This window comes from Medicago truncatula, chromosome 7, assembly GCF_003473485.1.
Source record: "Medicago truncatula cultivar Jemalong A17 chromosome 7, MtrunA17r5.0-ANR, whole genome shotgun sequence".
Taxonomy (NCBI): domain Eukaryota; kingdom Viridiplantae; phylum Streptophyta; class Magnoliopsida; order Fabales; family Fabaceae; genus Medicago; species Medicago truncatula.
The window spans coordinates 35,912,226-35,939,224 of record NC_053048.1 but is presented as its reverse complement, the minus strand read 5'-3'; the positions used below and the strand labels follow the sequence as shown (position 1 = coordinate 35,939,224).

The window sequence follows — 26,999 nt, the reverse complement described above, 5'->3', positions numbered from 1 at the left end:
CTAAAATCTCGCTTGATGTTACGACTCGTGAAGATCTATAACCGTCGAGTCCACAATGTCACTAACAACGCCTCTTGCGCCTCCTAGCTATATATGGAGACTATTCACAGTCCCCAAAGGTACTATTCATTTCAACTTAGACCATCATTATTTACTTATATTAACTTGAGTGTCAGAGTGTCTACAGATACCCCTGTCGTTCCTAGAGCTCATGTATATTCAAAACTGTTGCAGTTGACGTCATTCATCTGATCAAGTACAATCATATATGTATATTTGTATGTATGTGCGCTCAGATAATGTATTTGTATATCTAAACAAGTGTTGCTCGGCAATTAAACCATAAGAATTTGACTTGAAGGGCTAATAAATATTATTTTTCTGTCTCATGTAGTCACAAGCCTAAAGGTAAAATAGAGAGAGTTGTAAATAGGTTAAGTAGAGATAGGATTTGCAAAAATTAAGTCTCACAAGTAAAAAAAATACATATAATTTTTTTTCCCTCGTTTTATTTTACACAAATATTGACCGCATTTAAGTAGTTGTTTTTGTATTGTAATTATTACAAAATATAAGCAAAAAAGACCAACTTTTATGTTATTTCAAAAAAATCATCTTTTACGAAGTAAAATTAAATATAAATTGCATTCAATTTTTCTCCTTTTTATTCTCTCCATAATCATTAACCAATAAAAATTGTTTTTATATATTTCTATGAAACTTATTCCAAAAAGAATACAAAAAATTATACCTCAAACTACTATGTTTCATTTTCTTAATGAGTGTGAATTTGTGTTTTTTGCTTATAAATTAGGACGGAGGGAGTATGAAATTCTTCCATTTAATTCTTACTCCCTCCGGTCACATTTATAAGCAACTTTTGCTTTTTGAGATTCATTAAATAAGTAATATATCTAGACTATATTATGTTTTAGATACATAACTTATTTAATGAATCTAAAAAAGTAAAAATTATTTATAAATGTGACCGGAGGTAGTATCTTTTAAAAAAAAATTCATATTTCATTAGCAGAGACTAAACTAAGGAATCTTAGACCATCTACAATGGTGGGCGTTTCATCTATTTAACACCATATTAAATAAGCTTTTTCATTGTAGAGTATAATATATGGGTGGCTATGGAAGCACCCTCTCTCTCTCTTCATATTTCATGGATCCCATTTAATAAATCTTAATAAAATAAATAAATTTTATTGAAATGTAATGATATAAAATTATTTATAGGATCTATTTAATAATTTCTTTTGAAGTGCTGGGTTGGAGAAAATGAATGCTTAGTATTACGGTAAAATGAATGATGTGGACATATGAAATTAATTTAAGCACCGATTTAAGGTGCTCTGTTGTGGATGATCTTATATACCTTAAAACAAAATTAAAATAGGAAACAATTTAAAGATTAAAATTAAAATTTTTCTCTCAAAACAAAAAAAAAGATTAAAATTAAAATTGATATTTGATAATTATTTTAAAAAAACACATCTGCACGTGCATGCGATGTCCGTGAATAGCACGCACGCTTGGTTCGTGCCAAATTCTCAAACACGCTCGTCACCGCACACACGACACGAGCGAGAACCTACCCTCGTGAGAATCGCATGCTTCACTCGCACGCTCGCTCCGGCAACACTTCACCTCTTTCTCGCCGCCGTCAACTCACCGGAGCCGTCGTCAACTTCTTCGTCTCTCCATCCTCCTAGATCTCTTTCATTCTCCGCCGATCTATCCTTGGACTCCGTGACTCTCGCCGGAAATTTCGTTGCCCGACGGATCCACGGAGAATTCGTTGATTTGATCATTATCTCAATCTTGAAGGTATTATTGTACTGATTTTTGTGTATCTACGCGATTTTTTTATCACTATCTAGCTTATAGCGAATAAATTATGAGCTAAGGATAAGCTAGTTGATTGAATTTGTAGTGTTTGATAAAATTGGCAGTTTGATATTTCTTATAAATATGAAATGATATAGAAAAATATGTTTAATTAGTATTTAATTTTTTTCAAGTATGATGACATATGTAGAATTGAAAGAAAAAATGATAAATTATAAGATTTAAGCTATAAGCTAATTGAATTAGCTTATCGAAATAAGTTATAAGCTAGTAAAATAAGCTATAAGGTCATGAGAAAAAAATATAATCAAACAAGTGTTTTTTTGTCCTATAAGCTTATAAGCTGTAAGTTTAAAATCTGGCATTGCCAAACAGAGCCTTAGGGGAAGAGAGAATATTATTTATGTTGAATTGATGTTTGATTTACTGATTTTAATTAAAAGGTGTTCTTCTTTAGTATTTTCCTTTTTTTAGAAAAGAAAATTGCCTATGAAAACTTAATTTAATTTATGGAGAGAGTACATTTTCACATGTGGAATTCATTTGGACATGATTTTTTAGGTTTGAAATGAAGGCTGTTGGTAAATTTTGATGGGTTTGACAATCTACAAAATCAGTAGGATATTTATCAGTGTTGTCAATTGTGGATTGCGGAAATTAGCGGTTTGTTCAAATTCCGCCTGCGCCACTACATTCACTATTTAACAACATCAATATTTATACATTAAATTATACTCTTGAGGGTTCGGATTTGGGATTATGGCAACTGATATGCAAAGGCTGGTTGGAATGGGTGAGGATGATGAAGAAATGGGAATGGGTATGAAAGACGATGACGATGAGGATGCCGATTATGACGAAAATGGAGGTGAGCATGGAAATGTTTCGGGGATGGTGGAGATTGATGGTGGGAGTGGGATGGGAACTGGAGCCGGTGACAACAGGTTTCAGCAGCACCACGAGTTTCAAGAGCAAGTAGGCACTCCGGGTGGAGGTAATCGAAGATCTAGACCGGTAGAAGAGAAAGAGAGAACAAAGCTAAGAGAGAGGCGCCGGAGGGCTATCACTGCAAGGATCTTGGCAGGGCTTCGCAGGCATGGCAATTATAATCTTAGAGTTAGGGCTGACATTAATGATGTCATTGCTGCTCTAGCAAGGGAAGCTGGATGGGTGGTTCTTCCAGACGGAACTACTTTTCCTTCAAAATCTCAGGTAATTATCTGTCAAGACTTAGACTGCATCATTCTGATTCTGAAACTAAATGTTAGTTAGATTTTGTGACTTTTGGTATGCATCTTCTGGTGTCATTTGTTGTTTCTCCATGGAAAGAGGAACTATGGCCTGATCTTTTTTTTGCCCTGTTGTTTATTCTTCAAAAAGCCCTAATCAACATTTATTTATGATAGCTCTATTGCTGAGAAAATATTTAATTTTAGATGTAGTGTGGACATTAATTATTTGTTTGTTTTAACTTGTTATATAGTTTAGTTCTTGGCTTAGTCAAGTCAAACCTATTTGATATTTTAAATGTCTTATTACCACTGTGTATCTGCAAATCTTATTTCCGCTGTTTATCTGCGAATTTCAGTTCTGATAAATCTCAGAAAAACTCCCACATTGGAACCTTTTCTTATCAACCTTACAGGGACAGATGCCAGCTGGTGGTAATTCTGCAGTTGTTACTTCATCATCATCCCATGTGCCTTCTCAACAGCCTCCATCTGTTTCCCTCAAGGGAGTTGCTTCTGGCTATGGGAGCCCTTTAGAGTATAACGCATGTCCAATGAAAGATGTTTTCATACCATCTCCATCTCCATATGATCTGTCCTCAACTTCCCGATCTCAAACATCTATGGTGGGGGATGGGGAAGCGCAAAGAGACAATCCTCCCTTGATTGGTGGTTCAATAGATACCATTAATGAGAAGCAGGTATTTAATGGAGCTGATTGGCCTCTTCTTGATCTCTTTTAGAAATAAAATGTTTTTATGGTTTCTGTGGTGATATGGTGATGGAATGATCTAGTGGATACATTAGTATTTCTTTCCAAATAAATATCAAAATTTTGCTCATTTATTTTAGAAGCAGAACATGTTAAATTGACCTTTAATGAGTAAATTGTGTATTGAAAATATAGCATCTTACTTGCTTTGTGGATTTTATATGGACTGTCATTGTGACCCTCTTGATCTCTTTTATATTTTTTTCGTCTTGATCCGCCAAATTTGATAGACACATTTAAAAGGATAAACACATGGTTAAGGTTCGTGAGGGGTACATCATATAAATTTAAGGGAAAGTTTATGTTGTTTAAGCATAATGTATCCCGAGCTGGTGACGACCAAGGCGAACTCATTTGGGGAGAAGGAGAATATCGGAGGGAAGGATAGATAGTGCATGGTAGGCTTGAATTTAGAGGAAAAAGTTGAAGGGCTTTAAGCTAGAGGAGGTTCTGTGCTTTTTTAACTCTAGATTTATCTCTTATTTTCTCTATTTTCTGTTCTCGTAAGGGCTAATCACCACTGTTTTTATCAGTAAAAATCAGTCCCTATAGTTAAGAAAATTTGAAATGATATCCCAAGATGAATGATTATCCAAAAGGGGATATTCTTCCTTTTTAGTTTGCATATAATTTCAATATGGTTCCTTTAGAAGGTAAGTCTCTTGGCATTGTTTACATCTTTTTATCCTTTACAGACTGCTGACATTACCCCCAGATTACCAGAACGTGATTTTGCCGGGAGCCCATATGTTCCTGTTTATGTGATGCTACCGGTAAGCTATGATTTTACTCTTATTTTTCATTTTCTATCAAGTCCTGTTTCTTGGTTTCTTAAATCACTCGTAGTAAGTATTGGTGCTTAACATGTTGATGTTCTCGATATATATTTTGGATTTTCTTTATATGATTGTTAAGTGAACCTAATAGTTATCTAGTTGGAAATCACCTATACATGTCGATTAACATTATATACCATATTTTATCTATATTGTTGACAGTTGGGGGTGATCAATATTAAATGTGAGCTTGTTGATCCGGATGGTATACTAAAGCAGCTGAGGGTATTGAAATCAGCAAATGTTGATGGTGTTATGGTTGACTGCTGGTGGGGAATAGTGGAGGCACATGCTCCTCAAGAGTATAATTGGAATGGTTACAAAAGACTCTTTCAAATGGTGCGTGAGCTTAAGCTTAAGTTGCAGGTGAGTTTTATAAGCTACTTTAATGGGTTGCTCTCTTACAGATTCAGTCTGGCTTTTAATGTGGATTGTCTCGTATACATTTGGGTAGGTTGTCATGTCTTTTCACGAATGTGGAGGCAATTTTGGTGATGATGTTTGTATTCCATTACCCCATTGGGTTGCGGAAATTGGTAGGAGCAATCCAGATATTTTTTTCACTGATAGAGAGGGAAGACACAACCCTGAATGTCTTTCCTGGGGAATAGATAAGGAACGTGTTTTGAGAGGTCGGACTGCCGTGGAGGTAATAACGACGTCAACTATTTTTGTTTGTTTTGTCGCTGCTGTTGTTATTAACAACTGTTGTTGTTGTTGTTACAATTTACAATTGAAAGCTATTAGAAAGAAATGGATTTTCGCCTATGCTTAATGAAAAGCCATAGTGTAGACATCTGTAAACCGAGCTTGAATTAAATCATGATGGTGAAGGCTTTAATCCATCCTTTATACATATTATGGTGTTAGTCTTAAATCACCATTCCTCTCAATGAATCCATTTGGATCATTTATCAAATGTTTTTCAAGGATCTGACAGGAGACATGGTTTCCTCTTATACCAATAAAATTAAGGCATGCAATTTGTGTGTTGTATTTTTTTTAGGTTTATTTTGATTTCATGAGAAGTTTCCGGATAGAGTTTAATGAGTATTTTGAGGATGGCTTCATCTCCATGATTGAAGTTGGACTAGGTCCATGTGGAGAGCTAAGATACCCATCTTGTCCTGTAAAGCATGGTTGGAGATATCCTGGTATTGGTGAGTTCCAGGTAATTATTTTCTTCAATATAGGATTTTATGAAAATATAATTTTTTTTGTTGCTTTCTCAAGTGTTATAGCTGTTATCTAAATCTGATAATTTCGGGATTCAATTTTTCATTGTGAATGCCTCCTTTACTCAAATTTCTTGGTTTCTGTAAATTCTTATTAACCAAGAAAATCCTCATTCTGCTGAGCCCCAAATTTTTTATTTTTTTTAAAATACCTTGTGCAGGGACATTTTTCTCAAAAGCTAATTGTTTTGTTCTTTGTCCTCCTTAATTCTTTCTTCTATCACATGCTTTCATTGGCATTTTGTTTAGGACTGGGTTCTTCATTCAACATCTATAGATATATAGGGACAATTGTTTGTTTGTTTATTGGTGTTAGATAGTGTATATGAGTAAGTTAAATGTTCATTGTTTGCTGCCATGTATTGTCACAGACTATGGATCTATCTCTGTCTTTTATTCTTCACTTATAGTTACTGATGTTTTTTTTTTTGCCTGTATGCATACACTTCAGAGGCTCAAATACCTTCTTAACCAATTTGCTTATCATCTTTCTCACCTTTGTGCAGTGCTATGATCAGTATATGTTGAAAAGTCTTAGGAAAGCAGCAGAAGAAAGAGGGCACACTATTTGGGCTAGAGGGCCAGATAATGTGGGTACCTACAATTCTCAGCCACACGAAACAGGTTTCTTTTGCGATGGAGGTGATTATGATGGCTTCTATGGCAGGTTTTTTCTCAACTGGTACTCTCAGGCTTTAGTTGATCATGGAAACCGGGTACTTTCGATGGCAAAATTAGCTTTTGAGGGATCCTGCATTGCTGCAAAGGTAGGATAACAAAAAATGGTAATGTGAAGATAATTTTTTAATCTGTTAAAAAAAAAAGCTTCTTGAATTATTTTCCGCGTCATATGCTTAATGAGTATTTGCTGATTCCACCTATTTGATTGGAGCTTTAGTAGTTGATTAGGGCTTTAGTAGCTGGTGTTTATGAATGATATCATTATAGAGAGGGAGATATATATAGTTAGCGTAGCACCTATTGTAGAAAAGATGGTTGAATCTCGATTTATGTGGTTTGTACATGTGGGGAGGTGACCTATAGATTCCGCAGTAAGGAAAGTACTCCCTCCGGTCATATTTATAAGCAAAAACAACTTTTTAGGTTCATTGAATAACTAATGTATCTGACCTATATATAGACCAAATGCATTAGTTGTTTAATGAATCTAAAAAGTTGTTTTTTGCTTATATATGTGACCGGATGGAGTATATTAGATGGAGGATAGGCCAATTGCTAGAGGCAGAGGAAGACCAAGAAAAACTGTACGAGAAACTATCAGAAAGACCTAGAACTCAATGGTTTGGATACAAATATGACATCATGATAGAGCTTTATGACGTCATTTGATGGGATACGGATTGGTTGTTATTGTTGTTTGTTCTTGTAAACCCTTAACAATTTTTCGTACCATCAGAAGTTTCTAATTGATGGGGTCCTCCACTTGGACTATTAATTTTAATGCTGTTAAGCATCATTTGTTGCACAAAACTAGCTTGGTGCTAGAAAATAATTTCTAGGAATACATTTGTTAGGTCAAAATATCTTTACATATTTTCTCGATAATATTCACAAAAAGAAAACTCATAAACTTATGAATGATTTGTTCTTAACGATTACTTTCCCTCAATGTAAAAGATTTGACTTGAGTTCTTCAAAGTGAGTTGTTTAGCATGACCTGGGAAGTATCTTTAATAGACTGATATATCTGAGTAATACATTTTCATCCACAACAACCGAGAAAGATCAACATTTTCTGCTCAAAACTGAGAAACATAGGAAAAATGTAAAATTAAAGCTTGTCCCATTTGACTAGGAGTTATCAATTTGTAGGTACATCATTTTTAGTCTTTGCGGGTGTGTTGTGGCTTTATGCTGTTGTGCAGTCTGTTTGATATATTTTAATTTATTATATACAGGTATCAGGTATTTATTGGTGGTACAAGACTGCTAGTCATGCTGCTGAATTAACTTCCGGATATTATAATCCATGCAATCGTGATGGCTATGCTGCAATTACAGCAATGTTAAAGAGAAATGGCGTTAACTTAAACATTGCCTGTGTTGATCTACACACATTCAATCAACACGAGAGCTTTCCAGAGCCATTTGCTGATCCTGAGCGATTAGTTTGGCAAGTCAGTATCGAATCCTTGCTAAAATTTATCTTCTATCTAATTGGTTTCTTGCATAAGCAATTACACTAGGAAGAACTTATTAGAAGATTGGTCTTTGTTGTTCTATTTTGGACAAATTTGGGATGTGCCAAATACAGTTATATAATAGAAGTTGGATAATCTAAAATACACATTGTGGGTATGTATTGCAGGTGTTGAATGCTGGGTGGGATGTTGGACTACCCGTAGTCAGTGAGAATGCACTTCCTTGCCTAAACCGAGTTAGCTATAACAAGGTTTTGGATAATACCAAGCCCATTAATGATCCAGATGGAAGACACTTTTCATCCTTTACATACCTGAGGCTCAGTCCACTTCTGATGGAACGACCAAACTTCATAGAGTTTGAACGATTTGTCAAGAGAATGCATGGTAAGTTGATGCAAGAAAGTATTAAATGTACCTATAGCCTCATTGACTTGCGAAAAAATCTGTTATGGACCTTTATCTGAAATTGATTGAAGGAATGATCATGTCTCACTTGGGACCTTAACACTCCATACTCTAGTGCATTTAGAAAAATGGAGTCCCAAGTTTCTCTAATAGGCGTAGCTCAACAACTTCACTACTTTTTTTATTTAACTTAAACTTTTATAATTAGCTCCCACTTATAGTGAGTGTCCTTTAATCCCCATTATTCCACATTCAGTACCCAACCTTTTACAGCTAATCATAGCACAAACCTTCTATCTGATTGGATTTGGAATCACTTTAAAAGTAAAACTGTATCAAATGAGTTTTAATATCAGTTAACAGTTGCAAGGTTTTAAGGTTGATGTCATGATTATGTCTTTTTTCACTGCAGGAGAAGCTGTTCTTGATCTTCAGGTATAGCAGGCAAAAAAGGAATCTGGTGGAGTTTGTATTTATAGTTCCCCCAACAAAAAGGTTGGGTTATTCTGATAAAGTTTAGGAGAATAGAATTATCATTTGCTACAGTACATACCAGTTGTTAGTCAAGTAGTTGATTAGGATAGGGTTTTTTTTTTTTTTTTTTTTTTTTTTGAGATCAAACTATTCAGATTAGACTCTGGATGTAAAACTTGTCCATACATTGTAACTAATTGTGACATCTATTGGGTTTGGCTACTACACAGTAATCTTTAAATGTTTTACACTTTGCATCAGTATAACAGTATACTAGTTTGTCATTATCATATCATAGATTTGTTTTGATGGAGAGGATGCCATTGAATTTTGCATTATACATCTTATGAAAACAATGCAAACCCCTGACATCGAAGTTTAATGAAGTTTTAAACTTCTATGGTACAATAAGCAGTTCCAGCACAAGTTTGGAATAACACTCGAATAGCGCTGATCAAAATCATATTAGCATTAATCATAAAATATTTATTTAAAGGGAAATGGTTAACAAGACCCTTATTTAAAAGGTAAACATCGTGCACAATCAGTTACCGCCTTTAAGGAGTAAATATCTAAATTAATCCTTAAAATTGTAGGGAGGTGTCAATCTAATCCGGCATATTATTGATGTTTCAAAATAAAATAGGTGTGTTACACAAGAGTCAAACATCATATTTGACAATATACAAGAAATAAAATACAACTCTTTTTTTCTTTTTTTTTAGGGGAAATAAAATACAACTTGTGAGTAGATGTGGTCATCAATTGATATATGTTAACAAAATATGTATGTTATTTGAACAACCATTTTTCGATAATTTTTACGATGAAAAAAATATACAAAACCGTGTAAATATTGACACCAAAATAAATATGAGCAACAAATTATAAGAAAATCTAAAATGATTGATTCTCCCAAAATGGTTGTTTAAAAATTATTTTCTTATTAAAAATCATTATTTAGAAGAATTGAGACTAAAAAGAAGAATCTAATATTACAAGGTGAAATCTAAAAAATATTTTATAAAAAACACAATCAACCCATATTACTGATTTTTTTTTATTATGTATTTTATATAAACCAAAATCAATCTATATTTCATATAGAATATATTTATAAAAACATATAAAATACACAGTCGGTGCACACAAATTTTCACAAATAAAAAATATTGGATACTATAAATTAAATTCTCTGTTAATAAGTTAAAAAAATAATTTGTTTTTAGGCAAAATTACACAATTAGTCCTTTAACTTAATTTAGATAATACTTTCGTCATTTATTTATTTTTGCCACCATTTAGCCCTTTTTTGTTATAAAATAACAACGTAGTTATCCTTTTCCATGAAAAAAATAATCAAAAATTCCAAATAAAAAACTCATAGACAAACGCAAATCTTCATTATACAATTTTAGAAAATCAAATTTCATTGAAAAAAACTCATAAAAAATGATAAGATATTATCATTTTATAACATAAAGGACTAAATCGTGACACAAAAATAGAGGACTACCTCTTTTAATTTACTGATTTCATTTTTTTTAAACATTAATCAGTGATTCGAAGCACTATTCATTTTTTTTTGGTAAGGATTGAGACACTATACATGAACTTCACTTTTTGATGTATTAAATTCTCTATCTTTTTCTTAACTGATCTTAAACAACAAAGGCGTTAATATCTACAAATTCATCATCACAATCCTTCAATCCATTCTCTAATGGCGAGGGAAGAAGGTGAGAGCCTCACCGTCCATTTTTTCTGTCAAGAGATTTTTATTTTACTTTTTTATTTTTTATTTTTATGCATTTGAATTTCTGTTACAACCGTTTATGCATTTGAGATTTTAATTTTGATCTGTTATTGCAGTGTTCGAGTTCCTCGGTTGCGTTCCTCTGCTTCAGAGGCTTCCTCGATCATCTCTACGGAACATTTCTCAACTTGTTATTGTCAAAAACTATGGTAATTAATTACTAATCAGATTTTAATTTTGATTATTTTTTTTCCTCGTTTTGTTGTTTAATTCAACTTCATGCAACGAATAATTTATGTGTCAAGATTTTTTGTCATTAGAACTAAAAGTTTGGTTATGACGTAGTAGTTTTTTTTATTATTGTTATTGTTATTGCGTTTAGAGTATTTTGGAAAATTTATAGTTTAAATTGAAAATTGAATCAGATTAAAGGCATGTCTGGTGACAGACACGTATCGACACATGTTATAGTCATCTTTGATATTTGTGTTTATTGGATTGATTCATAGGAAGAGATGGTTGATAAGATGAACTATTGTATTCTTATAATTGGTTTGTGTGCAGAGCCCGGAGAGTATGTTGTTCGCGAGGGAGAGCCTGGAGAAGGTCTTTATTTCATTTGGGAAGGAGAGGTATGCTCTCTCTTCTTTTTTTTAATGTTATATTTCAGAATTCACAATTGAAAGTGTTTCCTCCGGCCTAAAATATAAGCAAAAATAGCTTATATTTTTTGAAATGATATATTAGCAAAAACTAGCAGCTTTTCTCATTTTTAATGACAGTATCTTTAAACTACTACTTATTAATTTAACTTATTATATTTCTAATTACCCCATTTATAGTCGTGAAGGATAATTTAGACAATAGACTTAATTTTTGATTGGGATTGCATAGATCAAACATGATCAACTACCTTTCTTGATCTTGGTCAGACTTTACTTACCTCCTGGCCAAACTCTGGTAACCAGGCCCCTTCCCCTGGGAACCGGAGGGTTTATATGCGTAATCCTTCTTTTATTCCAACTCATATTAGAGGGAGCGTTTTCTTTTCTTATTTTTTTTGCTTATATTTAAGGCCGAAGGGAGTAGTGTACATGTATCATTAGAGTGCCAAGGCCAGAGGGAGTAGTGTACATGTATCATCAGATTGCCGGTAGTGGTGTAGAGTTCTAATGATTATGATGGAGAATGGAGGTGTTAAGATTTTGTTTAAGCAATATTATTCTTTAAAATTTTACAGTTTTGCGCTTAACGTTCAGTTTCCTGGTTTGCAGGCTGAGGTTATTGGATCTGGTCTTGCTGATGATGAAAAGGATCTAGAGTTTCAACTGAAAAGATACGACTATTTTGGTTTTGGTAATAACCTTCAAAACTGCTCTTTATTTTTCAAGTGTTTTCCCTTCATTTCAAACTGTACAGGCTTGTTTGTTGGTGTTACTGCCATCGTGATTTTGTTATTCCTAATTATGTTTTGTTAGAATATGTTATGTTTCTGGGTAGTAGAAGAAGGCTTGACTGAATAACTAGAAACTATCTCGTAAGGTCAAAGATTACTATTACTAAACTTTAGCTTGAGAGAAAATGTTAGGATCTAGAATACAAGGACACAATATGAGGTACGGTATGGGTAAAATACATTTTAGACATGAGGATATGGCCTCTTAATTTCGTAATATTGTGGAACATGTTCCCTTATTTAATTAGTGTCAGAAGTCTATTACTAGTATAAATAGGTTTTGGTACTTAATATTTTGACACATTATTATACAAAAGAGAAAGTAGTTTAAAATACCCGTGCCTCTATTTTCAAATTTCAACAATATTCTGCACTAGAAATATGGAAATTAGTTAAAATTTCTGAAGGCATACAACAAATGAGGTTTCATTGGCGACGCCTAGGTTTTGTTTGATTTTTTTTGTGAATGAGCTTTTTGTTTAGAGTTTCCTTGTTACATCAAATGCATGGGACATATTAACTTAAATTGCTTAATAAATATAATTACAGAAGACTAATGTGAACTTGCGACTTGCAGGTTTATCAAATGCAGTTCACCATGCTGATGTCGTAGCTCTGACTAAGGTTCCCCTTTTTGTTTTATTGTCCTACTGCCTTCCAATATCAGTATGATATAATTGTAAATAAAATGTTTTTTCAATCCTGTAGCAACTTTTTTTTTGCTGTGGCAGCTATCCTGTCTAGTTCTTCCCCTTGAGCACTCGGCACTGTTGCAACCAAAGTCTATATGGAGTGCCGAAAAATCTATTGACACATGCTCACCTGTAGAGCATATATTGCATTTGGAACCAATAGAGGTACTCATTAACACACATGATACATTATAATTGATATATGTTACTAGAGAAGGAAAAATTATTGTCCTTGTTTATCTTTGATAACAAGTAGTAAAACGTTAAAGTTTCTATAATTAAGCCTTATTTCTTTCCGCTCTTTCTCTTTGGAAGGTAGATATTTTTCAAGGAATAACCCCTCCAGATGCTCCAAAATTTGGGAAGGTGTTTGGAGGACAGTTAGTTGGACAGGTATATGATAAAATTACTTATCTTCTTTATATAGCCCTTTCTAAGGGTAGACTTCTTATATGAGATAATGTGTAATCCCCAGGCATTGGCTGCGGCATCAAAGTCTGTTGATTGTCAAAAAGTTGTCCATAGCTTGCATGTGTATTTCCTTCTCGCAGGGGATTTTAACAGTAAGCATGTTTAATCACCAATCCTTGATGACAGTGCTCTGATTTAACTCCCTTTTCTGTTTTTTGCCCATTTCTTCTCCTTGCTTTAAAGATCCAATTCTCTCTTCTCCATCCATCTGTTAAATTGCTTTGTATAAGCAAGTGTTTTTGTATTTTATTTATAAATTACGTTTGCAAACGGCTGTAATTTTATTATTAGTTGGCAGTTTAAATTTTTTGTTATTGACAAATCCACTCCTGACTTCTCAATTTTCATCACCGGCTTCTCTTTACTGTTGTGCATATTTGTTTTGGTAGAATAGTTTCAACTGTTCATATTTTGCGTAAATGGCACTGAGAGGCCAGAAAAATCAATAGATAGTCCTGGAGAAACAAATTTTGAAAGAAGGTTTGAACCAAACAGCTGATTGACTTATAGATCATATTCTATCTAACCATCTAAAGGCAGGCGTGGTAAAATAATCCAGCCCATCCAATGGTAAAAATAAGAATACATGAATTGAATTGGTTGAATTCTTTTTATTGATGGATGATTAATGATCTCTGTCTCTCATTCTCAAATCCATTGGACTGTGAAATTATAAGTTTTATGTTGACTTTATGTAGTAGTTTCTTCTAATAGAGGTTCTATCTTTTAAGATGACCCCGATCATGTTTAAGTAAATAAAGCAACATTTTCCTTATAATAGAAAATTAAACATTTGCAATTCAGTATCGTCATTCACATACTATGTGTGTTATGAGTACTGCTAATTCATTTGTTTGTTTATAATAGTGAAATGTTATATATTGTGTGCACTTTCCTATTCCAGTACCAATTCTATATAAAGTTAAGCGTCTGCGTGATGGGAAGAGTTTTGCCACGAGGAAAGTGGATGCAATTCAAAAGGGAAACATCATATTCACTTTGCTCGCTTCATTCCAGGTAATCCTCATTCTTTGTGACGTGGAGTTCGATAAATTTTCAGTCATTTTTATTTATTTGTTTAGCTGCGGGTCAGGTCAAGTTATGCACTTTTTTTTTATTCATATATGCATTTTTTTATTATTTTCTTCTTCTTTTGGAATGACAAATATTAGTATATGTTAGTGTTATTTGTGGGTGTGAATATAGAACCCTCAACCTCCTTATCACTTCACTGCTAAACTCCTCCACCGCAACCACGAGCCAACCTTCATTTTTTATCATTATTAAATGAATATAGTATAATAACAGGAAATTTTAGCATTAAGAATAAGCAGTAATCTTTAAATTAATATTGCAGTTATTAAATGGCGTCGTATGATCTGTTATCAACCCCATCTAGTGGGCTATGACTCGGTTTAGTTCCAGTATCACTTTTTCATGATTACAAAATATAACATGGTTGATGTAGCTTTGTCTTTAGCTGTTTTCATTTTGGTTGGTACGTGTTCTTTTAGCATATATGCTCTAAATACTAGTTGAGAAATTCTACTTTACATTTGAGGTACATTCAATTTTTTTTATCTTAATTCTTCAGAAAGAAGAATTAGGGTTTCAACACCAGGAAGTGTCTATGCCATCTGTCCCTACCCCAGATGAGGCAAGTAACAAAGTTTTATTCGATAAAAGAAAGGCCAAATGCTACTGGGAAATTTGGACTAATAGATTTTGGTCTTTGTTATAGCTTGTATCAATGGAAGAGTTACGAGAGCAACGTCTTACTGACCCTCGTCTTCCAAGGTAAGATTTATTATCCTGCATGTCTTGCTTGATGCAATGGTTTTCAATATTTTTTGTTTAAATCAATTCCAGACTAGGTTGTGTGTCTACATGATGATTTTCTTTGACATATTTACAAATTGGTTGTTTCAGAACTTACCGGGCCAAAGTTGCTGCAGCTGAGTTCATTCCCTGGCCCATAGAGATACGCTTCTGTGAACCTAGACCTGCAACAAATCAGACCAAGTCTCCTCCTAGGTTAGCCGGGTGCTCTCCCCCAATTTTAGCTTACATACCAGTATTTTATGCTATTTTTGATGGAAGATTTGGAAGGAGAAGAAAGGAAAGGATCAATGTACCTTTAGGAATACAGCAATCCTTTGCCTTCTTTTCTCTTCAAATCATTTTCACATAGCCTCAATATCTTGGATTCTTATTGGTATTACACGTTATCGAAAACTTAAAATTTTAATGCAGTTTGAGGTACTGGTTTAGAGCAAAGGGAAAATTGTCAGATGATCCGGCCTTGCATAGGTAAATATCTTTTCTTTAATGTAAGATAAACTGGTTTCAAATGGTTTAGTGAAGTGAAATCGGCAAATGCATGAAAGGGACGGCTTTTACTGATGTACTAAACTAGGAGCCTTGTGCTTGAAAGTGGTGCGTTTATGTTAAAATTTGTTGTCATGGAAAACTTTTGTTATGAGAAAGAACTTGATTGAAGAATTTATGGAAATAGAGATTGGGGAAATTTTGATTTTGTTGTACATACAAATGCATCTAAGTGGAAACTATGTTGAGAACCAAATTCCAAAAATATTAGTTGCGAGTTATTAGGCGAATATGTATACTGGTTTTGTATCGAACAAGTTCTCTTAGCAAGAACCTTTGAGCTTATGGTTTACCAATACATAGGCTCATTTTGCTTTGCTGAAATTCAACTCTTACATAAAGGAATGGTGGAGGCAAGGATCATACTAAGTTATAACCACTTGGACAAGTGACTCTAATACACATCCAGACCAACCATCCAAAAAGTTTAAACAATTGGTTTATCAATGGTCATATATCAAATAATGTGTGTGTTTGGTTTGCATTGTAGGTGTGTGGCAGCATTTGCTTCTGATCTAATATTTCTTCAAATAAGTGTGAATCCCCATCGTCGGGTGGGCTTAAAGACGCGTGCAGTGAGTTTAGACCACTCGTAAGTATCACACAGTCCTTTTGGTTGTACAATAGGTTAATTATATATTAAAATAATACCATGTGAGGCATGCCTAGAAAGTTTTCAAGCTTTCTAGCTTATTGTTTGATGTTTCTATTTTTATTTTATTCCAGCATGTGGTTTCACAGACCTTATAGAGCTGATGACTGGATACTATTTGTGGTGAGTGTTTTTCATTATTTGGAAAAATTTCAACATACAACAAAATTCTTGGTAAAAAGCTTTTTAGGGAACAATTAAACTATCCAAGTTGATTATGAAGTCAATAAATGATTACTCCTTGACCACATTTTGAATATCAATTAACTAGTCATGTGGTTGGCTTTTCCTAAATTTGAAGTATTTTCACAAAATTGTGTTTGAGTGTGTGTTGTAAAGTTGTTAATACCTTCAACAAATTGTTCTACAGATCTTTAGTCCTACTGCCTTTAATGCACGCGGCTATGTTACAGGCCGAATGTTCAATCAGAAGGGAGAGGTAAAGGATTACATCACTTCATCTATCACCTCTATATTTCTCGGCATAGAGCAATTTTCAAAGGACTTTGTGTTCTATACTTTGTAGCATAAGACCCCTTTCTTTTCTCTGGTTCAGCTTGTTTAAGTTTTTCCATTGTTGACTTGCAGCTTCTTGTTTCATTGGTTCAAGAAGGCCTCGCGAGGAAGGAGATTCCCAAAAGATCAGCTACCAACTCTAAGTTGTGAAATTATGTCAAAAAATATAGACTCTTAAGTTTTGATCAACTGAAAATTTCACATGACATGTGATTTTCTTTATAGTTATCTTTTCATGCAGGTCTTATATAAAAAGTTTGATTACCAATTCAATCATGGGTTATACAAATTTGCCAAACAAAACCCGTACGTATAAGTTTCTTTTTTGACCAATATATATTGTATTTGTATAAGTTAAAACAAAACTAATTGAATGAAGTGTGATTATTGTAAATTGATGATATCTAGTTACTAGTTAGACTCTTTATGGATGTAGTCGTTAGTAGTTGTAATTAAAAAACTAGATATGAACCTGTGTTTATTTTTTATCATTTGATATAATGCTTTTACATCGAAAAATAATGATTTTTGCATATTGGACAAATTAAAATGTTGGCCATAACTTTGTACATTTAAAAAAAAATAAAAATTAGGTGACATCTTCAAATGAGGTGTATTTTTTAAACTTAATGAAGGTAATGGAGAAGTCATGTAAACATGTTTCCTTAAATACTGATTTACCTACTAGTAACAAAAACCTTCATTGTATAGCATGAGGAAGAGAGAGATGCACTGCCTCTTTTTTTTCTTCAAATTCTTCATTTCTATTGTAACAAAAACATTTCTATTTTTCTTCAAAAAAAACAATAAATAGATAGACACAATGAAAGTGTTCATTAAATGACGAGAATCATAACTCATTAGTGGAGTTTATTTTAAAAAATAATTTAAAACTTTTTTTTTTTGGAGCAAATAATTTAAAAACTTGGTCCAAGAGTCGTCAATTCCTTCAAAAAAAATATAAAATAAATGGAGTCGTTCATTTTTTTTTTGTTGCTGTTGAGCAATAGAGCTGATTTCAATTGTATTCTTTTGATAAGTGTTCAAATTATATGAAATTTGATACACGTGATTTTTTTTACTAATTTGATTTATATATGATATATTGTTTTTTTGACAAAATTTGATATACGGCACACGGTTGGAAATACATGATCACACGATACACCAACTTAGTTGGCTAATTTTATATTCTACAAAGTGTTTTAGCAATACATGATTTATTAATCACTTCCCATTCTCAAAATTGATTTGTTATTTTTACATCAAATGAAGACGCACCCTACTTGGTGAAAGAGAAAGGTTCATATACACTAAAGATATTTTGCTAGTTAGTGCATGTTTATAGTATGGTGAGATTGACAAAATCATAATGAACCACCTTAACTTTAACAAAAATTACACATTAAAGTTTCAATAAAATCATGTTATCGTTGCGGTTTTGACAAACTAACCATCAATCTGAATATAAACTTACATTAAAAAAGATAATAGTGTCTACTCTAATGAAAACAAAATGAATTATTTTCCTGATTGAATATCTGATTATCAGATTCCGCTACAACTTCCTTTATTTAATATCTAGTTATATATCAAAATAACGATCAAGTCAATATCAATTGTCTGGGTGGTGTAGTTGGTTATCACGCTAGTCTCACACACTAGAGGTCCCCAGTTCGAACCTGGGCTCAGACATATTTGAAATGTTTTTCATTTTATCATGCCTGTTAAGTCTGTCACTCTTTTAGCTACTTTAAAATAACAATCAAAATTATGTACATTATTTTTCTCAACTGCAAGATGCACCCATATAATTCCTCACTCTAATCGATTTAGTCCAACACAAATATTTTTGGGATAAGTACATATTTACTTTTGGGTTAAAAAAAGTTAAAAATAACACCTAAGAAAAATAATATAATTAGGTGTTGATTACGAATTTATAAAGGACGAGTTAGATTGAATTGTATGTGTCGAAAACCAACCTTAACATAAGTCCGTGCCAATTTTTATATCTGCAAAAGAAATGAGAGGGGGGTTGCACCAAAGAGAGGGAAGGAGGGAGGTTATAAGAAAGGTAGTGGAGGCGCCTAAGAGCTTGCCGTCAACGAGTTTTAGGGTCTGGCATGGTGAAGTGTTTGAGTTGAGAGATTTTAGGTTTTAATAGAGAACAAAGAAGTGTAGTGAGAAATTTGCAATCTGAAAATGAGTGTACTGAAATTGTTTTGAGCCTTTAAGTTTGGAGTGCAAAAACAAATAATGCGTGTAAAGTGCAAAAAATATAAGGATATATGTGTATTTTAGAAGTTCCAAGATATGCAGGTGCACACCCTCATGCCTTAGTCCTATGATCTTCCCTTGCCTACAATCCATAAGGCAAGGTTCAACAAGGTTTATCATTAATCAGACATTCGTTGTGAGCAATTTGGGATATAAGAAATGCTTGAATCTTTTCAAATAGGGTGAGTGATTGTGGTGGTAGTGGAACATATAAGGTCCAGATTTTGAAATGACTATTGTCAGATTATCTCTTTTATGAATGGAGTGTAGATTCAACATTATCTATCTCTAGGAGTAATAGGAGTTCATGGTAAAAAAGCAACATAACTTGCATAATATGCAACAAAAAAAAAATTATCCTTTTTTTCAGTAAAATTTTAATGAAAAAACATGATTTGCTTTCCAGATGAAGTCCAACTACTAGTAAAAATATAACCAAAAATGTGCCTAGTGTCTTGCTGAATTTAATTTAATATTTTTTGTATGGAAACTGATACACTATACTTTTGTTTGAATGAACAAGTTTTCAAATGGACGGGTTGCGCATGTTGTAAGACCTTGATTGCGGTGCCATGACACCAAAGGATTACTCTGTCATTTTTCCTGACCGAAATTGTTCCTTCGTCCTACCATAATAGACAGAATCCATGGCTGGAAAAGTGATGAAATTCCAGCCAAAAGCTGATCCTCCAACAACATGTGTCCCTAGTGCCTGCCTGTCTTCCACCACAGGTGGTCGAGCAAAAGTTTTCTCTACTTGAGTTTGCTCCGGAGACTTGAAACGTGGAGGCTGCTGCTTCGCTAGTGAAACTACATCTGCTTTCATATCATTGTATAACTTCAGCACAATTTTCAGCTCTGCAATTACAAGTTCAAGTCAAAAGCGTATTACAATTCAACCAACCACAAAAATAAAAATCGTTTAAGCGAACCCAATCAGAAAGTATAAGAAATCTTAGACATGGACATGATGTAATCAACAGGTCAGGAACATGGTTCAAGTTACACGCCATTCAGTATAACATATCCAACTCCCCGTTTATTCAGTGGACAAAGTGAAATATAAACAGACATAAATTTAATGCTGCTTTCAATGTTAGAAGTATAACTGATGTATGCCATTTGAATTATGATATGATAATTTGGTCAACTTACTGTCTCGAATTTCAATTGATGCACTGCAATTTTTGTAGTCAGGAGTTTGGAGAACCTTCAAGATAAAACAGAAATCATTAGGAACTTGGTATAGTATTTAGAGCAAAAACAGGCATTCTATGAATTAAGATAAAGGGAATGAGATTATCAGTCAATCTTAACTATTACGGACATCCTTCGATAGTTCAATACATGTTCATATCAGCTTCAAAGAAAACATGATCATAGAAAAACACTTAAGAGTTTGCAACACCTTACTTGGATCGTAGAAAAGAGACTACTTGATGTGTACATAGCAATCCAGTACAACAAACATTCAATGCATAATGGTACAACAAAGGTTTCAAGATTTTATCATAATTAAAGTCAATGATGCATCCTCGTAAGAGAAGCATGTGCTTGCTACAATAAAAAAAAGTACTTAAAACCAGCAAATTTTTGTAGAAAAACCACGGACACTGCCCATCTCCTTGAAAACTTCATCCTTTATCCTAACAAATTACTCAAATTTCATAAGTTATATATTAACAAATTTCTACATGCCATGTTCCTAAGAAGGACCTAGATCCTCCAAAGCACAGGGTATATTTAGCAAATAAGTACAAGTGGTAATCATTGATGAAGAAAATAAAGGGATGGGTTACATGAACGAGTTATCCAAGTGATTGAATGCTACTGTAAATTGCTTGAATTGTTTCCCTCGGCTAGCTGCCATACCGCCACCCACTTCACCCCAATAGGCAATAGCGTTTTAGGTGCCATCTGCAATGATTCCAATCCGCAACTAATTACATAGGCTGGAAAACCTCAGGCTGTGGTTGGGATGTCGCTGAAAAGCGTTGCGTGCGAAAACCCCAGGCATTCTGTCACTAGATTGCTACTCAACCAATCACCCAATCATTCTTTTACCCATAGTACTCATTTTTGGGTTAACACACTCACAATGCCGATACATAAAACGATAGAACACTCCAAGTAAATTCAAGATATAAGATACCGAAATTTGAAAAACCTAACAATCTTACTAGGTCCAGAACTTAGTTTACCCCCAAATATACTTGTCCTAACTACGTATTATTGAAAACCAATGAAAATCTCCTAAAGCTATAATCAAATCCCTAACATTGGTAACCATATACATAAAACTTGATATGAATAACACTCTACTATGGACAAAAAGAGTAAAAAATAATCCAAATAACATCAAGCTAGAAACTTTCACACACAAATTCAGCTCTAAATTATTCAAAAATGAAAGAATTCAAAACCCTAAAAAGAGTATAAACTCAAATTTTTTCCAGCAACATATACTTAAAATCAAATAAAACAGTAAACAAGTGAAACCCAGATAAGAAAACAACAACCATATTAATATTTCATGAAAAAGATAAGATTTTGAGAAGATTTAGGGAAAATGGGGGTAGTAGTATGTACCTGGATGAACTGGGGACGAAGGTCACGAACTAGAGCACGGATTTTGATGTAATTGGAAGTGGAATTGGAATCAGATTCGAATGGTCTCTTCTTGGTTGAAGGAGTTTGAAGAGTTTGTTGAGTTGCGGCAGGAGCTACAGGTACATGTGCTTTTGGTCCTTCCATGGATGGTGAAATCAAATGAAATGCTGTTACCTTTTTCTTAACGGTGATGTTAGAGTTTTTTTTTAGGAATATGTAAAGCTTTTCACTTTTTCTTTTTTTGTTTTGTTTTCCTTCCATGTATTTTTATTTTTTATTTTAAAACAAACATGTAAATTGATAACGTTTTGATTTTCGTCCCTCTTGTTAACATTGTTAAAAAAAACGTTGATGTGTCTAAATGTGGTTGATGTGATGTTGTTTGACGTGGCAAATGTGACTTATATATCATTTTAAATGAATTGAATCGAGATTACATAGATCAAAAACAAAAAGTTATATAAGGACGTAATTAAAAATCATGAACTCATCCAAACCATTATGGGGTGGTGGAATCTCTCCTACTTGCCTGTGTTGTGGAAATGAAGATGAAACTGTTCTTCATGTGCTTCGTGATTGCATCCACGCTACTCAGGTATGGATTTACACCGTTCCTTCTAATTTTATAACTAATTGTTTTTCTTTCAATTACAGGGATTGGTTCTTCAATAACCTCAACAAGAAAGACATTAGGATGAACACTTTAAGTTGGAAGTTAACTTTCATGACGATGTGTTGGTACATGTGCAAGTGGAAGAATAAAAATATTTTTGAAGTTGGTTTTATTAGGCCGAACAACCCAATTTCTTTAATTGGAAGATTTGTCCAAGATATTGAAGACTGTAATTTGGAGCATTTTCATATTGGTCCAAAGTTGAAGGAAATTATCTATATAGGTTGGAAGCGGTCTCATGAAGGTTGGATCAAGCTCAATAGTGATGGTGCTTGCAAGAATATGGGGATTATTTTTGGATGTGGCGGCCTTTTTCGTGATTTAGACGGTAGATGGGTCAAATGCTACACTAAGAAGATTAGAGCTTGTGATGCCTTGCATGCTGAGATGTGGGGCTATATTTGGGTTTGGACATGGCTTGGAGGGAACATGACTCTTATCTTGTAGTGGAAAGTGATTCAAAGATTTTGATCGACATGATTTCTGATAATTTCAAGTTCAATGGAAATATTTCTGTTTTACTTCACCGGATCCAGAAGCTATTGAAGATGAGTTGGAATGTTCAACTCAACCATACTTGGCGTGAAAGAAAAAAGGAGTGTTGATTGACTCGCTAATTTAAGCATTTCTACAGATCACTTTAATTTTCTTGTGTTGGAGTCTCCTCCTAGTGAGGTCCAAAGAATCTTTTTTGATGATTTATCCTGGGCTTGCATGCCTAGGAATGTTCGATTAGCTTGTTAGTTTTGTTTTTGTTGAGCTTTGCCCTCTCTTATACCAAAATAAAAATAAAATTCATGAACTGACCAAATTTAAAATTAAAAACCCTTGTTGTTTTCATCTTCTTCCTCTTTGCCAATTTCGTCTCTGAAAGAGCAAGTTCGTCCAAATCACATCACTAGATAATAGTTCATCCAAATTCAGTTATTTTGAATTGAAAAAAACTACCAAAAGTTTTAGTCAAAAGATTCGAAAATGCGCATAAGGGATTGTTTACAAAGGTGTATTGTTGTATCAACAAGTTGTTACAGCGAAGAGACTCAAGGAAGCTAATCAAGGTGAAGAAGAGTTCCAAGCCAAAGTAATTAGCAATATTGGAAAGCTTAACCACATGAATTTGATTGAATTGTGGGGTTATTGTGCAGAGGGAATACATAGAATGTTTGTCTATGAGTTCATGTATAATGGTTCTTTAGCACAACATTTAAGGTCTTATACCTTGGATTGGAGAAAAAGATTTGGCATGGCTTTAGGTACTGCAAAAGGTTTGGCTTATATTTATGAAGAGTGTTTGGAGTGGATTTTGCATTGTGATGTGAAGCCACAAAACATTCTTTTGGATTCTAATTATCAATCAAAAGTTTCAAATTTTGGTTTGTCCAAATTGAGAAACAGGAAGGATTCTAAATTATCTAGTTTTTCGAAGATACAAGAAACAAGAGGTTACATGGCACCTGAGTGGATTTTGAATCATTCAATAACGTATAGTCTATGTTTATAGCTACGGAATGGTATGGGTAACAAGAAAAGAGATAAAATCATTTCATGGTTAATGAAATTATGGACCCCACCTTAAAAGGAGGTTGTGATGAAAATTTGCTGTGAAAATGATGATCATGAATCAACAAGTAGCTAGTTCAATACACAAATATGAGACTTATGTTTTTGGTTTGTCTTTAAAATTGTTAGATTTTGATGAAGTATGTGTACATATAGTGTCTTAATTGAATAAATGTATTGTGATTTGGTGACAATAATGTATTTAGTCAGAAAGAGGAAGAAGATGGAAACAATAAGGTCTTTAATTTGAAATTTTGTAAGTTTGTGATTTTTAATTTCGTCTAACTTTTTGTTTTAGGTTTTGATCCCATTAATCTTGATTCAATCTATCTGGAACGACACATAAGTCACTTTTACCATGTCAAACAACACCACGTTAGTCGCCGTTAGACACATCAACATTTTTTTAACAGATGTTGACGAGAGGGACGAAAATAAAAACGTTATCAACTTACATGTTTTTTTTATAGAAAAAAAGATATATGAACGAAAACAAAAATCACACAAACTTACAAAAACGCTTTACATAGTTAAGCCTTTTTTTTTAATACAAATACGATATCAATGATAATTTTGTAATTTCATTAAAAGTACCGCGAAATGATTGTAATTTTATATGAAATGAGGGGTACTGTTGTGAATTGTTTTCTCTTTTTTTATTCTCTCTAGTCGTCCTCTTTCCCTCTTTCCCTCTCTCCCACATTGCCCTCACCACCACACCCTCTCCTCGTTCTCTGCAACTTTGGCAACCTCCCTTCCTTGGTGTTCCTCCACTCTCAGTCTCACCCTTGAGTTCTATCTTCCTCTCCCATCGTTGCACTCCCTCCAATCAATACTCTGTAATCATAGTTTCACAATTATTACGAGTTGTGGAAGGGGGAGATCGAACTCGATAATGTGGGGTTTGCAAAGCTTCCAAATCTTCAAATTAAACAACAACAGTGGCAAGAATGAAAGTGGCGATGGAAGAAGGAAGAAGATGGAATCAGAGAGACTGTAGGGGTGTTCGCGGTGCGATTTGGTTCGGTTTTAAGGCTAAAACTCATTCGAACTGCAAGATAAAAAACTTGCAGTTTGGTTTCGTTCGGTCGATTTTTGAAATACAATCCGAACCAAACCAAACCAAACCAATGCAGGTTGAGTTGGATCGGTTGGTGCGGTTTTTTCGAAACAATACAATTTTTTGTTTGCAACATTAAAATATAGTTAAAAAAGTAAAACACAATATATTTCGAGCAATGTTTTTAATTTCATTCCAAATTACATTTTCATTTTCACTAAACAACATAAACCAAATTAAAAACGTGGACAAAAATTTAATTTATTACGTAAGAAATGTAAAATATTGAGATTTTATCATTATCTAAAAGTGCTACCCAATCACAATGTCACCCAAGTGCTACCCAAGTTCAAGTAGCACATAAATACATTTTTAAAATAAAAGAAAAGAAGAAACTTAACAAGAGAAACAATATCATTTTATAAAAGTTTTCATTGAGTTTCTATGAATATTGGTCTAGGTGACATAGATTTAATTAGTGTTTTCCTTATGTCGCGATTGGTTTGGTTGGTAAAAGTAAAACTGCAAACCAAACCAAACCATGCGGTTGAGTAAAAAAGTGATCCGAATATATCCAAACCAAATGCGGTTTTTTGCGGATTTGATTTGGATTGGTTCGGTTTGCAGTTTTCTATTGGATTGGTTCGGTTTTGAACACCCTTGAGAGAGAGAGAGAGAGAGAGAGAGAGAGAGAGAGATGAATCACATAAAGGAGAACAAGGAGTTGTAGAGAGTGATGAGTCGACAATAATAGATAATGTCCGGAACTCATGGGTGTGTGAGAGAATTGCAGAGATGGTGGTGCAGAAGAGAATAAGAGAAATGGCAGTGAATGGATGGAAAGAGAGAAAGGGAGAAAAAGGAAAATTAAGTATTAATGAAACGTAAAATACATTGTTCAATTTTGTCAAAAAATCTTGTTTTTGTTTATAATTACTCTAGGATTGTAGTTGAAGGATAAGATGGTAAATTGTATTTATTGGTCCATCTCGATGAATTCAAAAAGAGGAGTGTTAGAAACACCATCTTTAAGGATGGGTTGGATATCTCAACTGATTTGAGCTAATAGGTTAAAAGTGTTGAAAAGTGAAATATCCAGATTCAAGTCGTGACAAAGAGAGAAAAAAATACATTTTTTTTTTTTGGTTACAGAGAGAAAAAAATACATATTAACATAACATTTAATCAACATACATAACCACATTTATCATTAAAAAAAAAACATTATCCTTTTAACACATATTTTTTTATTGGATAAAAATCATGTTGGTCCCATACTCTATTTAATTGTATCCAAAGTGTTAAGTCTACATTAATTTCATCAAACAAGAGGATAAATGTTAAAAATAGAATGTTCATAACACTATAAAAAAATAACCGTTGAATTAATAGCAAAACAAATTTGTGCATTGTGTATCATACTATTTAACCTTCAAATCTATTAAGAAATGACTTTTTGTATTCATTGTAGTCATACTCGACTTGATGAATTAATCTTTACTAATCTTTACGGCTATGCCAAGAGGAAACTTGGTTAAAAAAAAATAATATTATTTAACCTTTTGTTTTTCCTCAATGTCATCTTACTTGTTGAGTATATATATAATTAGTCTTTCAATCTTTTATACTAATTAAGACTTTTTAAAAATTGTCTTGCTCTATAAGATACTTGACTGTATCTTATATATATATATATATATATATATATATATATATATATATATATATATATATATATTAATTGTTATGATCAACTTGTTTAATAACCGATGCTTGGCATACAGATATGTATATTATTGTTTTTTTTACTTCAAGTATTATATATATTTTTGAAAGGTTTTTACTATGAATATTGTATATATAAACTATAAACTATAATAGGTACAAAGACGTATATATTATATTATATTTT

General features: G+C 33.2%; 4 protein-coding genes and 1 non-coding gene across 6 annotated transcripts; 4 read left to right on the top strand and 1 right to left on the bottom strand.

Annotated features, from left to right (window-relative positions):
* The first annotated feature begins 1,537 nt into the window (after window positions 1-1,537).
* Window positions 1,538-9,221, top strand: LOC25498898 (beta-amylase 7). 2 transcript variants are annotated; one of them, XM_013593880.3, is made up of 11 exons: window positions 1,539-1,836; window positions 2,419-3,069; window positions 3,503-3,787; window positions 4,554-4,631; window positions 4,857-5,060; window positions 5,149-5,343; window positions 5,701-5,865; window positions 6,436-6,696; window positions 7,849-8,067; window positions 8,259-8,478; window positions 8,912-9,221. In XM_013593880.3, exons 2-11 carry the CDS (start codon window positions 2,617-2,619, stop codon window positions 8,938-8,940), a joined length of 2,109 nt encoding a protein of 702 aa, XP_013449334.1. In that variant the 5' UTR covers window positions 1,539-1,836; window positions 2,419-2,616; the 3' UTR covers window positions 8,941-9,221. The 2 variants fall into 2 exon arrangements, with proteins under 2 accessions (XP_039684084.1, XP_013449334.1); XM_039828150.1 differs by lacking the exon at window positions 4,554-4,631 and having other exon boundaries at window positions 1,538-1,836.
* A 1,326-nt stretch (window positions 9,222-10,547) lies between these two features.
* On the top strand, window positions 10,548-17,298 carry LOC25498897 (acyl-CoA thioesterase 2). Its single transcript, XM_013593879.3, has 17 exons — window positions 10,548-10,712; window positions 10,846-10,938; window positions 11,294-11,361; window positions 12,004-12,085; window positions 12,763-12,809; window positions 12,917-13,042; window positions 13,193-13,270; window positions 13,353-13,440; window positions 14,253-14,365; window positions 14,943-15,005; window positions 15,090-15,145; window positions 15,278-15,382; window positions 15,602-15,658; window positions 16,227-16,328; window positions 16,463-16,511; window positions 16,759-16,827; window positions 16,977-17,298. The coding sequence occupies exons 1-17, from the start codon at window positions 10,697-10,699 to the stop codon at window positions 17,052-17,054; spliced, it is 1,290 nt and encodes a 429-aa protein (XP_013449333.1). The 5' UTR covers window positions 10,548-10,696; the 3' UTR covers window positions 17,055-17,298.
* Window positions 17,299-18,525: 1,227 nt separating this feature from the next.
* On the top strand, window positions 18,526-18,599 carry TRNAV-CAC (transfer RNA valine (anticodon CAC)). The gene has a single exon. It is a non-coding gene; the product is annotated as a tRNA-Val (tRNA).
* A 939-nt stretch (window positions 18,600-19,538) lies between these two features.
* Window positions 19,539-22,007, bottom strand: LOC11433192 (uncharacterized). The gene is made up of 3 exons (XM_003623903.4): window positions 21,774-22,007; window positions 20,340-20,394; window positions 19,539-20,042 (listed from the first exon to the last, which is right to left on the bottom strand). The coding sequence occupies exons 1-3, from the start codon at window positions 21,936-21,938 to the stop codon at window positions 19,771-19,773; spliced, it is 492 nt and encodes a 163-aa protein (XP_003623951.1). The 5' UTR covers window positions 21,939-22,007; the 3' UTR covers window positions 19,539-19,770.
* Window positions 22,008-22,275: 268 nt separating this feature from the next.
* On the top strand, window positions 22,276-22,914 carry LOC112416682 (uncharacterized). Its single transcript, XM_024771000.1, has 2 exons — window positions 22,276-22,389; window positions 22,546-22,914. The coding sequence occupies exons 1-2, from the start codon at window positions 22,276-22,278 to the stop codon at window positions 22,912-22,914; spliced, it is 483 nt and encodes a 160-aa protein (XP_024626768.1).
* The last annotated feature ends 4,085 nt before the right edge of the window (window positions 22,915-26,999 follow it).

What these genes read in the sequence shown, in the direction of transcription:
- LOC25498897 (XM_013593879.3), top strand. An exon ending in TGTTATTGTCAAAAACTATG is followed by an intron (nt 10,939 to 11,293) that starts GTAATTAATTAC and finishes GTTTGTGTGCAG; the next exon opens with AGCCCGGAGAGTATGTTGTT. An exon ending in GCAGTGAGTTTAGACCACTC is followed by an intron (nt 16,329 to 16,462) that starts GTAAGTATCACA and finishes ATTTTATTCCAG; the next exon opens with CATGTGGTTTCACAGACCTT.
- LOC112416682 (XM_024771000.1), top strand. Translation starts at nt 22,276, where the DNA reads ATGAACTCATCCAAACCATTATGGGGTGGTGGAATCTCTCCTACTTGC. An exon ending in ATTGCATCCACGCTACTCAG is followed by an intron (nt 22,390 to 22,545) that starts GTATGGATTTAC and finishes TACATGTGCAAG; the next exon opens with TGGAAGAATAAAAATATTTT.
- LOC11433192 (XM_003623903.4), bottom strand. Translation starts at nt 21,938, where the DNA reads ATGGAAGGACCAAAAGCACATGTACCTGTAGCTCCTGCCGCAACTCAA. An exon ending in TTCGTCCCCAGTTCATCCAG is followed by an intron (nt 20,395 to 21,773) that starts GTACATACTACT and finishes TTTATCTTGAAG; the next exon opens with GTTCTCCAAACTCCTGACTA. An exon ending in ATCAATTGAAATTCGAGACA is followed by an intron (nt 20,043 to 20,339) that starts GTAAGTTGACCA and finishes TTGTAATTGCAG; the next exon opens with AGCTGAAAATTGTGCTGAAG.
- LOC25498898 (XM_013593880.3), top strand. Translation starts at nt 2,617, where the DNA reads ATGGCAACTGATATGCAAAGGCTGGTTGGAATGGGTGAGGATGATGAA. An exon ending in AGCTTAAGCTTAAGTTGCAG is followed by an intron (nt 5,061 to 5,148) that starts GTGAGTTTTATA and finishes ACATTTGGGTAG; the next exon opens with GTTGTCATGTCTTTTCACGA. An exon ending in GATCCTGCATTGCTGCAAAG is followed by an intron (nt 6,697 to 7,848) that starts GTAGGATAACAA and finishes TATTATATACAG; the next exon opens with GTATCAGGTATTTATTGGTG.